Source organism: Chlorocebus sabaeus, chromosome 14 (assembly GCF_047675955.1).
Source record: "Chlorocebus sabaeus isolate Y175 chromosome 14, mChlSab1.0.hap1, whole genome shotgun sequence".
Classification (NCBI taxonomy): Eukaryota; Metazoa; Chordata; class Mammalia; order Primates; family Cercopithecidae; genus Chlorocebus; species Chlorocebus sabaeus.
The window spans coordinates 80,557,254-80,571,981 of record NC_132917.1 but is presented as its reverse complement, the minus strand read 5'-3'; the positions used below and the strand labels follow the sequence as shown (position 1 = coordinate 80,571,981).

General features: G+C 34.2%; 1 protein-coding gene across 5 annotated transcripts in view; it reads right to left on the bottom strand.

Annotated features, from left to right (window-relative positions):
- CTNNA2 (catenin alpha 2) overlaps positions 1-14,728 on the bottom strand; it is a 1,149,887-nt gene that overhangs the window by 38,935 nt on the left and 1,096,224 nt on the right. For all 5 annotated transcript variants that reach the window (XM_007970059.3, XM_007970060.3, XM_073023121.1 and 2 more), the window contains 2 exons: positions 4,678-4,783; positions 533-667 (listed from right to left, as the gene is read on the bottom strand). In XM_007970059.3, coding sequence (XP_007968250.1) covers positions 533-667; positions 4,678-4,783 — 241 coding nt within the window. The remainder of the gene's footprint in view (positions 1-532; positions 668-4,677; positions 4,784-14,728) is intronic.

The following is a 14,728-nucleotide window of genomic DNA, read 5'->3' as shown; positions in this document are numbered from 1 at the left end:
GTTAGTTTTTGGCAACAGCACATCAACCTGTATTAAACTCAAACATCTTCTGGCTTTCAAGGGTTACTGATAACCTAGTATGCATTGGAACCTGATGAATGAATTCCTATTGTTTTCATCGTCTCTAACATGTGAACACAATCCACACATAGAGAGGCTGGCTCCCGAACAGAGAATGAAAATTACTAGCACTAACAAAAGGAAGTAGACTCACAATGAGTAAATATACAAAAGCCCCAAATAATTTTAATAGTCACAGCTTGGCAATGAGTTTCCAGACTACAAAATTAGTTTTCTTGTGAAGAAAGGAGATTTTACAAGGCTAGAATAAACACAGGGTAATTGGAAAATCAAATTGCTCTTTGTGAGTTATTGTAAGGTCTGGAATAATGGTGATAATATTAAAAAAAAAAAAAAAACCTCCCTATAAATCACTGTAGTTTGGTGTTTTTAGCAGTACTGTTGCCAAGAATGTTTGCCTTGGAAGTACAACGGTGGGAACTTTACATTGTGAAGCCCAAGTCCAGCTTACCCCTGACACAATGAGCTCTCCTCCCAGATTCTGCACTTCTGCCTTCACCTTGCTGCAGATATTAAGCTGATGACAATACAAGGCAATTCGTTGAAGGTAGGCTAGTAAATCCTGCTTACATGCTGAATCAGGACACTATAAAACATTAAAAGAGTGATCTTGATTAGTAAGTATTCTTCAGTTTCTAACATTTGTTATAGAAAAGCTGCAGGAAGAAAAGGTTTCAGTGTCATATACCTTAATTACATTCATTTAACTTCACAGTGCATTTTAGAAAGGCCACAGACTGTAGTTTAGAATGGTTGGCTCTACTTTAATAAAATTGTATCAGCAGAATATCGAAGATATTCCAGAAAGTCTTATTGGGACTTCTATACATGTTTATGAGTATTTTTACCTGCTGTCTTCTAAACTCTAAAGAAACCTAAATATTTTACATTTTTCTTCAACTTTCACTATGTGAAATGTTATTTTAATGCAGAGGACCAAAGGATGCTAGAAGTAAATCACTTTGTGTGGCAGTCTCTGCCAAGCATAGGGGACAGTTTCAACCCAGTCCATCGGCGGAAGAAAATCAATTCGTTTCCTTTGATTCTTTAATAAATGTATCATTCATTTATGAAAAAGTTTATTACATTTTTTGGAATTTAATATTTATCAAACTTTAAGCAACAAAATAACCTGCCTTTAAGTGAGAGACTGAAATGGTTCATGACCACGGTAAGAAAAACAGATTTGATAGAATTATTTGAAGCCAGCTGAAAGAAGTTCATAAGAGTAGCAACAGAGTCCTTTAATGGATGCATCAGAGTTAACTCTGGCTAAGGAGTCTGAATTTTCATTATGACCAAAGTAGGCGGGTGTCCATCAAGCACACACAAGGCTTGGCTGAACGCTTCTAGAGATGTTTATGTGACTCCTGAAGACATTTCTGAGGCTCCAATGCCAATGGCTACTGAGGAATTGAGATACCTGTATATTTCTTTTGCTATCAAAGGTTCAGCTTGAGCTACTTCCAGGTCATTTAATTGTTCTGTATCAATTTGACACTTGTAAAGGACATAAAATCACCAAATCCTTGATACTGTAAGAAATAAGTACCTACAGCCACAACTAAAGTATCTTATTTAGAATAAGAGGATGGGAGAAAGACTCTGAGCTAAGTTTCCCTCAAGCTCAGGAAAGGAAATTCTTTTATCAATACTGTAAAGCCAGTGATTACATATAACCATCTACTGAATAAATGATAAAGGGATATTTTTTATATTTAACACTCACCATTGTGGTATTTTTTCACTAACTGCATTTATCAAGAAAGAATTCCACAGAGACTGTTTTTAGCTTCTTACAAGTACTTCATACTGTAATATTTATCCTACTCCAGGGACCCATACACAAAAAGGAATTAACTTTAAAATGATATCTCCCCAGAGGGCTGACAAGGCTTTTGATACAAATACCTTGCAGCAAATTAAACAGAGTTCTATCTCAATGGAACAGTAATTAGAAATGCAACAGTCCGTAAAAAGTTTATATGGCATGCATATCTCCAATCTTTATAAAATATTTTCTGGCAAAATAAATGTAATTAATCCAGTCCTTGGTAATACTCATTCTATTCTGTTATTTAAACCAAAGTAGTTAAAATACACATTTAAAAAGGCATGATGAATCAAGAAAACTAACTCCTAAATCATGGAAATAGGTGCAGCATTTGATAACATTTTTCTGAATAAAAGATTTCTTTATCAAAAATTGCAAGTTATTTCACAGCTAATGACAATAATAATGCCACAAAGAGGGTTAGGTTTAAACTTCATCTGTTTGAGTCACTGTGAAATAGCATTTAAATACTCTGTCACTTAATCTCAAAATAAATTTAGTATCCTGGGGGTGTGTGTGTGTGTTTGTTTGATGTGTTTTTCACATATCAACTGTTTTTAGTTATGCTTCAGGTTGCACAGTTAGCTGAAAATGAAAGCCCAAAAAGGTAAAATCAGAAACAAAAGTCACAACCAAAACTATTGAACTTGAGGGGCCTGAAGATGCCGAGAAATACTTTTCGCCATTGAGATTTAAAGTATAATGAAACAGCCACTCAAATTCCACTCATTTTCACTCCCAAGAAGTGCTTCCTAGAAAATTGGTGGGTGGTCAATTTCTGGTCACTCTACACATCGCAACTCTTCTCAACATTTGCAGAAAAAGAATGTGGCCTTTTCTAGTTGGTAATTTTTTTGTATGCATATTTTCAAGTAAATTCATTGTCTCTTGCTTTCTTTACATGAACTTTCTGGAATACTTACGGAAGTCTGTCAAAAAAAAAAAAAAAAAAACAACAAAAAAAAAAAAAAAACAAAAAAAAAACCTCAGTTTATGCTATGAAGCCTCATGGTTGATATTGCCCTGAAATTAGGCAATAGCAATGGGTTAACACTTGACTCCTACAAACTGTGAGAGGTTCTCAAATTATCATAGTACTTGAGTTATCTCAACCAATAAGTGTTTCTCCAAAAGTCAAAAGTCAAAAAAATTTCTTGGATTAGCCATCTTATATGTAAAATAAAATTAAAATGAGAATTCATTGACTCTTAGGTGCTATCCTGACAGTAAAATCATCTGGGGTTTTGTTTGTTTTGTTTTCTCAGCCTTTACAAGATGTATGAATTTGGTATTGACTTGAAAGAAGGAAGTTAGAGCCTGGGATGCTGAGGCAGTAAGTATTTAGAGGAACAACCCTTATATGTAGGAATGAGGGAGGAAAACTATAATAAGCAACACAAAGACTCAGAAATCATCAGATCATCAGAGACTAGAGCCATATATGGAGAAGGATGCAATTCTCTTTCAATATCTCCAGCTTGCATCAATGTACTGCAGTATACTCAGCAAATTCATGTTAATATTTCCATGTAGATAATAGTATATATAATATTTTATTTTCAAAACTTATATTTTATGATACAATCCATCTGAAGTGGTTCCAACTGTAAACCACTGTTGCTTATAGGGATAATCAACAGTTAGTTACCTGGAAAAGTCTACTACCTAACATACTCATAAGAAATGGACTATAACTGCAACAAGACATTTAGAATAGAATTTTAAAGTTCCCATTCAAGCCAAATAAAAAGAAAAGTATGGAAATAAACATTCAAGGTGAGGACTCTTTTAATGTATATCCTAGTTTGGTTTGAAAGCATTAAGAGATATTCTTGAGAATTTCATTTATCTCTGATGCCTCTGAGTCTGGGTTATAATAAAGCAGAAATCTGAAGGTTCTTGATCATGTGGAATAATCCCATTTATGGTGGAGCATAAGTTATTATGAATTGAGAAGAGTATCATTAGAGTGAGCTCCATATTAAATAACAAAAGGTGAAGTTTTACTTTCTTCTTTCTATATTTAAAAACATGACGTTCTCCCAAATTCCACAACTTGTTTCTGCCCTTTGATCTCCAAATGCCCCTGACTGTGCTACCCCCAGTTTCCATTCTAGTCCTGGAAGAGTCCTTCACAACTTCTTACACCATCAAATCATGACCCATCGCATCCCTAAAGCTCTGCTAATTCAGTTCCCTGACCACAAGACAGGTTGCTCTTCTCTCTCCTTTATTCATTCTGTCATTCAGTTAAAATGTGCAATCTAAATTTCCTGGGGGCCACAGAAAAATAAAGCAAAGCAATGAATTAAATATATATATTTTTAAATGTGATAAGCACCATGAAGTAAACAAAAGAAGGCATTATGTAGGAATCTCTAAAAATATGTTTAAACCAAGAGCCCAACAATGAAAATTTAAAAATCTGCTTTTCCCCCCTTCATCATGCAGTACAGTTGCCTTTCTCAATGGGGAAGGCTGGGACAATCCATGACTCTTCAGGGGCTGATGTCTCCTAAGTAATGTGTTCTTCTTTCTCAAGGAATTTTGGTTAGAAGCCTTAGCATTCTCTCCAGAGCTAAACCTACCTTTGCCACCAGCACAGTGTCAGGAGAGTCAGATACCAGTGTGTAAAACATCAGTGATTCTCCCCTGATTCATTCTTCAGAGGCATTTTATAGGGTGCATAAAACTAATTACAAAACCCAAGCACTAATTAGTGATTCCACTCAGCATATGCCCACTCTTCCCTCTTCTATTACCTGATCAGCCACAGCGCGGGCTAATTTGTCCATTCGAGAACCTGCTTCGGCAATTTTCTTGGCAGCATTAATGACATCAGATGTATTTTTCAATGGGCCTTTGCCTCTGAAACAACATATACAACATAATTAGAAATCCACTTAATGACGGGAAAGAGATCAACCTACCGTATCCTTTGTCCAGGAGTCTAGTGTTGTATTTTATTTGGCACTGGCCACATTAGTCGAATTTTGAATATTTTCTTAACTCCAGTTTCTATGTTAAGTCATTTTTTGGAAATATTTTACCATATTTTTATGTGCATGTTCACATTTTATCTTTTACATTAAGTTCTATATTTTTAAACAATGGCTGATTATAAAAGATGATCATCACAAGAGAAATGAAAATTTTATAGTTGCTTACCATGTACCAAAAGCTGTTGTACAGACTACCTCATTTTGACTTTATAACAACTCTACAAAGTAGGTATCATCACTCCCATTTAGAAAATAAAGTGAGCCCAAAATGATCTAGGTAACTTATCCAAGCTTATACAGGTCTTAAGGAAAAAATTCAAAATTTTAAGCAGAGTCTAGCCAAAATACATGCACATGCATTATCTTCCTAATCATGTCCAGCATATTTATATTCTATTATTTAAATTTTAAGTCCAGTTTGGCATTTTGAGAAGTAATGATCTCTTACACATAACTGGGAACTGTTTGGCCAGAATTTCAGAGTTTTGTTGGCTTGTGTGCTTCCGGTACTGATTTATGAAAGAACGTACAAAGCACAGAGTGACAGTAAATGTTTTTGTGCTTCCAAACCATCACCCTAATATTTTCATATAAGGTTTGCAATTAGGGGAAGTATTTAATATGTCTTTTAAATATTTATTATAAGGGAAATGGAAATTACTCTGCATCATAAATCTTTAAACGAAATGCGGCATGTAACACAACTTTTCTTTCCCTTTTTGTGAGAGGTAAAGCATAAATTATGTTTATCATTTTTTAGCATCATTAATTAACCTGGTCTCTTTATGTGCGTAAAAATCAACGTGTTTTTTAAGGCTGCAAGATTACATTCCTATAGTTAGAAATGTGGTGAACTGTACAGAAAAACTATTCAGAAGCGATTTATTTAGACCTTTATTTAGACCGTGTAGGGTTATACAGAGAGGGCAATGATTGCTATTGTTACAAAATAACATTTTATAAAACAGAAGACAAAATGTCTCTCAGTAAACTAATGTAAATGAATGATATTTTGTTCAAATTCTCTACTAATTCCCCTTCTTGGATTTTTCTACATTAGTAAGTAAAATATACTGGGTTTGTATTAATATTTAAATACAGAGACAGACACACAACTTAAGGTATTTCATTTTATTGTAGTGACGTTAACTCTTCCACAAAGTACTTTGATTTTGCAGTTGCTATTTCGATTTTAAAACACAGACAGTAATTTCACATGTGAATTTTATGTAATACGGATGAGTTAAAGATTCTGTGACAATCTGTTTGCTATTTCCTAACATATTTTTATTAGCACAAAATAAATTGTTTTTATTTTTTAAGGAATGCTTGGATACAGAATCTGTCCATGTTTAATAATATCATTATTCATATTTCTAACTTCTAGACCTTAGAAAATCTATTTTCTGATGTTTACTCTGACACAATATTTGTTGTAACTTCATCTTAACCCATTCAATAAGACTGCATTCTGTTTGATTTTTCATTGCTAACGATTGTGTATTTCAAGAATTTCAAAGGATCTTGGAAAATGTTTCCTCATGAACCTTCCATAGTAACTTCCAACAGTTGATTGATTCTGACAAAATGCTCCAAGTTAGTGAAGAATGTCTATGTAGACCCTGAATCTGCTTGATGCTCAGGACCTCATTTTGTAGACAAAGAATGAAAAGAAGCATGTCATTTCGATTACACCAGAGACTACAGTTCATAGACTTACTAGTATGTTAGGAAAAAAAAGTTTGAGACTTTAGAATTCACGTTGTAGACTCAATTCAAATTCTTGGAGTTGCAACCTGGGTATGAGGGTATATTTCATAAAATTAGAAAGCAAAATAGAAGTTATGAGATCAAATATTTTCTCATTTTCTAGTTGGGGAAGCTGAAACCTAGGGAGAAAGACAAAATAACATGCCCAAATGACACTGCTATGCACAGAGAGAAACAAGATCGAAGTCTATGTGTCCTAAATCACAATTTAGTACACTTTTTGCTAAATATGATTCATTCTTAAGAATGCAAAGTAACGTGCTCAGAGAAAAACAAGTAGCCTTAACTATATACATTAATACACAAGTTACAAAAAACATTAAATAGATGGCTCAAGAATTCAGAAAGAAGAGGTTGGGAAAAACTAATAAAATTACAAACAGATTAATGAGTCAGAAAACAAAACACTAGAAGTTATGAATAAATCCTAAAACTAGCTCTAAACCAAAAAGATATAGAAAATATATTTAGAATGCTATCAAGAAAAAACAGGAGAAAAATATCCAAATGTAAAAAAGAGAGCAATAACCTTAGAAAAGAGCAATAATCTCAGAAAAGCAAAAAAAAAAAAAAAAAAGTATCATAAAGCTGCTTTCTCAAATATATATAAATAAATGTGAAAACAGATGAAATAAGTTTCTAGGAGAATATAATTTATCAAAATGGACCAGAAAGGAGATTTTGAAAAATTCAAACAGTCTGATTTCCATGGAAGAAAGAAAGTTGTCAGATAGAACTCATTAAAAGAAAGAAAAGAAAAGAAAAATATTAGTAAATCCAGGTAGTTTCTTATAGGAGTTAACTAAACCTTTAAAGAGAAGATAATCTCTATGCTATTTAAACTCTTCCAGAATATCAGAAGGAAAATAATTTCATTAAGTTACATAATAATGATATTGTCAGAAGCAACTAAAAACTAAAGATGCTCACTTAGGTAGCAAAAAAAAAAAGAAGGAAATCCAAAGAAAGAAATGACAGAATTGACATGAGTGCTGAATAGGCTCATATATACGAGAATTATTTGTTAGGTTTTTAGGAACTGGGCAAGCCAGTTGAAATGTTGGGAGCTTAAAATCTGCCATGATGGGAATATTTACTTCATGGCCATAAGCAAATGCTACAAAGTTCAGGACTTTTTCCCCCCATAGACTATTATCAGATCTTGAAAAAGCTCAAAGTAATAGTTACAACTAGTCGAGAATAAAGGTATTGTGACTAAAAAAGGGTATATGAAGGTTTCTTGAGCTAGGTGATAGTTGTACAAGTTACTTTAATTAAAGTCATATATTGGCTGGGCTTGGTGCCTCACACCTGTAATCCCAGCACTTTGGGAGGCTGAGGCTGATAGATTGCTTGAGCTCAGAGGCTTAAGACCATCCTGTAGTCCCAGCTACTTGGAGGCTGATATGAGAGGTTCGCTTGAACCCAGGAGGAGGAGGACAGTGGAATATTTATTTTTCTGTAGATATGTTCAGTCGTTTCGATGTTAAAATGTATTCACTTGTCAAGTTGATGGTTATAAAAAAATTAATTTTCATTTCTGTTATGACAGAAGAGACTGAGTCTCAATCATTTATTGATCATTATCAATGATTCATATATTTTCTTTGAGTTGTCTTCAAATCTTTCGCATATTTTTCTATTGACTCTTTTTCTAAATTGCTTATCTAAGCTCTTCAGGTATTTTGGATTCTGATCTTTTGTTATATTGCAAATTACTTCTAGTCTTGGCTGTATGTTAGGTTTCTTTTTTCAGAGTTTTTAAAAACAAATTTTAATTTTATTGTAGTCAAATGTATTATTCATACTATAGTTTGTGCTTTTCATATATTCTTTAAGAAGCTCTTCCTTATCCCAAGGTAATTAAAAATATCCTTCCATTTTATTCTAAAATTTTAAAGTTTCCTTTTTTATATTTAGATATTAAATCCACCTATAGTTTATGCCTTTTGTATAGGGTAAGATAGGAATCACACTCTATTTTTCTAACCAGTAACCAATTGTCCCTTGACAATATATTGAAAAATTAATCCTTTCCCAAACAATTTTATTTTTAAATTTTATTACCTTTTATCTTTAAATTCTGTATAAGTAAATGTATTACTATAAAACATAAACACAGAATGCAAAAATACCCAGAAAAAGAACATGAGAAAAACTGCCAACTGTCAAATTCAATTGTCTAAATATTCATAAAAATTTGAACTACTAAAATGCAGTTAAAGTCATTTGTAAAATGAAGAAAATTATTTGAATCATCTGGGAAATCCTGAATATCTCATATGTGGTTCTGAGTATGATGTAACACCTTCTAAGAAAGTTTCAAGGCCCAGGTTTCTTTAAATGAGCACAAAATTAGTGACATGACCCACTTTCCCCACATCGTGAACAGAAGAGAAGGGAAATAGAAAAAAAATAGTCAGGCCATTTCTGGGGGTGGGGGACCAAAGTCACTCATTTCCTTTTGCTTACATAACAGATGGCACGGCTGCCCTTACTGGTAGTTGAGAAATAACTGTGGAATAATAACTAGTATCTTTAAAAGAGAAGACCTTGAATTTGGCTTATGTAGCAAGGGTAGCATTTTCTTTTAATGCTGTCATTGAATAGGTTTCAAGTGAATTCTAAAGCTCCTTCAGACGTTCAAGTGTCTATAGCAATGTTAACAGAATTTCTGTAATGATGGGCATCCTATAACTCTGCACTATCCAATATGGAGTCATTAGCCACATGTAATTACAGGACACTTAAAAGATGGCTAGTGTGACTGAGGAACTAGATTTATTTAATTGTCTTCTATTTTTAACTTTTTATTTTGAAATATTATAGATATTGAGGAAATTCAAAGATATGTGTAGAAATGTCCTATTCATTCTTCTCTCAGCCTTTCTCAATGTTAATATCTTGTATAACTATAGTACAATAGCAAAACCAGGAAACTGATACTGGTAAAATTCATAGGGAATATTCATCTTTCACTATTTTTTATGCACTTGTGTAAGTATAACTTCAAGTGACTACTACAATTGAGACACAAAACTGTACTATTGCTATAAGTTTCTTTCGTACTCTTTATACCATTTAACCCAACCCTAACACATTCCTAAATCATGAATCTCTTCTCCACCTTTAAAATTTTATGTCAGGAATGCTATCTAAATGGAATCATACTGTATGAAATATTTGAGATAACTGTTTTTCACTCAGCATAATTATCTTAAGGTTTATCCAAATCATTGCATGCGTTTTTATAGCTGAGTAGTAGTCTATGGCATAGATGTAACACAGTTTGCTTAACCATTTGCCCAATGAAGGACATTTGGGTAGTTTCCAGTTTGGGACTATTACAAATAAACCTGATGTAAATGTTTATGTATAGGATTTGGGGTAAATACAAGTTTTTATGTCTCTGGATAAATGTCTGAGAGCAAAATATCTGGGCCCTATATAAATCCCTTTTTAGTTTATTGAGATTTTTTTTTACTTTAAGTTCCAGGATATGTCTGCCAAATGTACAGGTTACTAGGTTTACATGTGGCGTGGTAGTTTGCAGCACCTATCAACCTGTCATCTAGGTTTTAAACCCTGCATGTGTTAGGTATTTGTCCTAATGCTCTTCCTTCCCCTGCTCCCCAACCCCTGACAGGCCCTAGTGTGTGTTGTTCCCCTCCCTGTGTCCATGTGTTTTCATTGTTCGACTCCTAACTGTGAGTGAGAACATGTAGTGTTTTCTTGTTCCTGTGTTAGTTTGCTGAGAATGATGGCTTCCAGCTTCATCCATGTCCCTGCAATTAACATGATCTCATTCTTCTTTATGGCTGGATAGTATTCCATCATGTTTATGTGCCAGATTTTCTTTAGCCAGTCTATCACTGATGGGCATTTGAGATGGTTCCAAGTCTATACTATTGTAAATAGTGCTGCAATAAACATACATATGCATGTATCTTTGTAGTAGAATGATTTATAATCCTTTGGGTATATGTCCAGTAATGGTATTATTTCTAGTTCTAGAGCCTTGAGTAATTGCCACACTGTCTTCCACAATGGTTCAACTAATTTACACTCCCACCAACAGTGTAAAAACATTCCTATTTCACCACAGCCTTGCCAGCATCTATTGTTTCCTGACTTTTTAATGATCTCTATTCTGACAGGCACGAGATGGTATCTCATTGTGGTTTTGAATTGCATTTCTCTAATGATCAGTGATGATGAGCTTTTTTTATATGTTTGTTGGCCACATAAATGTCTTCTTTTGACAAGTGTCTGTTCATATCCTTTGCCCACTTTTTGATAGTGCTTTTCTTCTTGCAACTGTGTTTAAGTTTCTTGTAGATTCTGGATATTAGAACCTTGTCAGATGGGTAGTTTACAAAAAATTTCTCCCATTCTGTAGGTGGCCTGTTCACTCTGATGCTAGTTTCTTTTGCTGTGCAGAAGCTCTTTAGATTAATTAGATCCCATTTTTCAACTTTGGTTTTTGTTACAATTGGTTTTGGTGTTTCAGTCATGAAGTCTTTGCCCACACCTATTGTCCTGAATGGTTATACCCACGTTTTCTTCTAGGGTTTCTGTTTGTTTTTGGTTTTGGGTTTTACATTTAAGTCTTTAATCCATCTTAATTTTTGTATAAGGTGTAAGGAAGGGGTCCAGTTTCAGTTTTCTGCATATGGTTAGCCAGTTTTCCTAGCACCCATTTATTAAATAGGGAATCCTTTCCCCATTGCTTGTTTTTGTCTGGGTTGTCAAAGATCAGATGGTTGTAGAAGCCAATATCCCTGATGAACATTGATACGAAAATCCTCAATTAAATACCGGCAAACCAAATCCAGCAGCACATCAAAACGCTTATCCACCATGATCAAGTCAACTTCATCCTTGGGATTCAAGGTTGGTTCAACATAGGCAAATCAATAAATGTAATGCATCACATAAACAGAACCAATGAAAAAAACCATGATTATCTTAATAGAAGCAGAAAAGACCTTTGATAAAATTCAACATCACTTCATGTTGAAAACTCTCAACAAACTAGGCATTGATGGAACATACCTCAAAATAATAAGAGCTATTTATGACAAACCCATACCCAATATCAAACTGAATGGGCAAAAGCTGGAAGTATTCCCTTTGAAAACGGGCACAAGACAAGGATGCCCTCTCTCATCACTCCTATTCAACATAGTATTGGAAGTTCTGGCCAGGGCAATCAGGCAACAGAAACAAAGTTTATTTAAATAGAAAGAGAAGAAGTCAAATTGTCTCTGTTTGCAGACGACATGATTGTGTACTTAGAAAAACCCCTTGTCAGCCTGGCACAGTATCTCAGGCCTGTAATCCCAGCACTTTGGGAGGCCGAGGCGGGCAGATCACGAGGTCAGGAGATAGAGACCATCCTGGCTAACATGGTGAAACCTCATCTCTACTAAAAATACAAAAAAAAATTAGCCAGGTGTGGTGGTGGGTGCCTGTAGTCCCAGCTACTTGGAAGACTGAGGCAGGAGAATGGCGTGAACCCGGGAGGTGGAGCTCGCAGTGAGCCCAGATCGCACCACTGCACTCCAGCTTGGGAGACAGAGCGAGACTCCATCTCAAAAAGCAACAACAACAACAACAAAAAAAAACACTCTTGTCTCTGCCCAAAAAAACTCCTTAAGCTGATAAGCAGCTTCAGCTAAGTCTCAGGATACAAAATCAATGTGCAAAAATCACAGGCATTCCTATACACCAACAATAGACAAGCAGAGAGCCAAATCATGAATGAACTTCTATTCACAATTGCTACATAGAGAATAAAATACCTAGGAATACAACTTACAAGTGATGTGAAGAACTCTTCTAGGAGAACTACAAAGCACTGCTTAAGGAAGTAAGAGAGGATGCAAACAAATCGAAAAACATTCCATGCTCGTGGATAGGAAGAATCAATATCGTGACAATGGCCACACTGCCCAGAGTAATTTATAGATTCAGTACTATTCCCATCAAGCTACCATTGACTTTCTTTGCAGAATTAGAAAAAACTACTTTACTTTTCATATGTAACAACAAAAAAAGCCTGTATAGCCAAGACAATCCTAAGCAAAAAGAACAAAGCTGGAGGCATCATGCTACCTGACTTCAAACTATACTACAAAGCTACAGTAACCAAAACAGCATGGTACTGGTACCAAAACATACATATACACCATAGAACATAACAGAGACCTCAGAAATAACACCACACAGGTTTTTAGCTTTAAAAGAAACTGTCAAATAATGTTTCAGTTTTATTTCATCTTAATGAAAATTTTAAAACCCACAGCTTACTTTATGTATACTCAATGGTGAATAACAAAAGCTTTACCTCTAAGACTAGGATCAAAGCAAGGATGCCTGCTCTTGCCACTCCTATTTAACATAGTACTGGAAGTCCCAGCCAGTACAATCAGGCAAGTTAAAGAACTAAAAGGCATTCAAATTGGAAAGGAAGAAGCAACATTATCTCTGTTAACAGGTGACATGATCTTACATGTAGAAAATGCTTAAGATTCTTAAAAAAAAAATCCTGGTAAAACTAATAACTGAATTCAGGCAAGTTGCAGGATACAAAATGTTTCTAGACACTAGTAATAAAAAAATCCTAAAAGAAAATGAAGAAAATAACTCCATTTACAATAGTATCAAAAAAAATTAAATGTTTAGGAATAAGCTTAACCAAGGAGTCAGAAGACTTGCATGCTGAAAACTACAAAATATTGTTGAAATTACAAAAGAAAATGTAAAGTCATTCAATAAATGTGGATTGGAAGACTTAAGATGTCAATACTGCTGAAAAAGATCTACAGATCCACTGTAATCTCTATCAAAACCCAAAGGCATTTTTGGCCAAAATTTAAAAATCGATCCTAAAATTCACATGGAATCTCAAGGTAACACAAATTGCCAAAGCAATCTTGAAAATAACAAAAATTGTAGGCCTCACACTTTGATTTTAAAACTTACAATAATCAAAATAGTGTCATACGGGCATAAAGACAGACATGGAGACCAACAGAATAGAGTGGAGTTCAAAAATAGACCCTTACATATATAAAGTCAAATGATTTTCCACAAAGGTATTAAGATTTTTGCTAAGATTTAGGTCTTGGAAAAGGGCAGTGTTTTCAATAAATGGTGCTGGGAAAACTGGATTATCTACATGCAAAAGAAGCAGCAGTACTCATGTTATACCTCATTTAAAAATTAACTGAAAATAGATGAAAGACCTAAACATAAGAACTAAAGTATAAAACTCGAAGAAAACACAGGAGAAAACTTCATGACATTGGATTTGGTAATAATTTCTTGGATATGACACTAAAAGTATAAGCAATAATACAAAAAAAAAGATGTTGAACTTCAAGATTAAAAACTTTTGTGTGTCAAAGAACACTATCAACAAATAGTGAAAACGAAGCCAACAAAGTAAGAGAAAATAGTAATTCTTTATCAGGAATTTGTAATTCTTGATAAGAAATTAATATCCAGAATATACCAAGGACTCCTACAACTCAACAACAAAAAAGCAAACAACCCAACTGAAAAATGGGCAAAAGACTTGGACAGACATTGTTCCAAATGAGATATACAATGCCAATAAGCATAGGAAAGATGTTCAACATAATTAATCATTAGGGAAAGACAAATTAAAACCACCATGAGATACCACTTTACATCCTTTAGGATGGCTACTATCAAGAAAAACAGAAAACAAGCTTTGGCAAGGATGTGGAGAAATTTGACCATTGTGGAAAACTTGGAACACTTGTGTATTGCTGGTGGGAATGTAAAATGGTGCAGCCACTGTGAAAAATAATATTGTGATTCCTCAAACATTTAAAAGAATTACTATATGATCCTGCAATTCCACTTCTGGGTATACACTTAAAAGAAATGAAAGCAAGAACTTGTATACTTATACACTCATGTACAGTGCAGCATTATTCATAATAGCCAAAAGGTGGAAGCAACTGAAGTGCCCATTAAGAGATGAATGGATAAAGAAAATGTGGGTGGT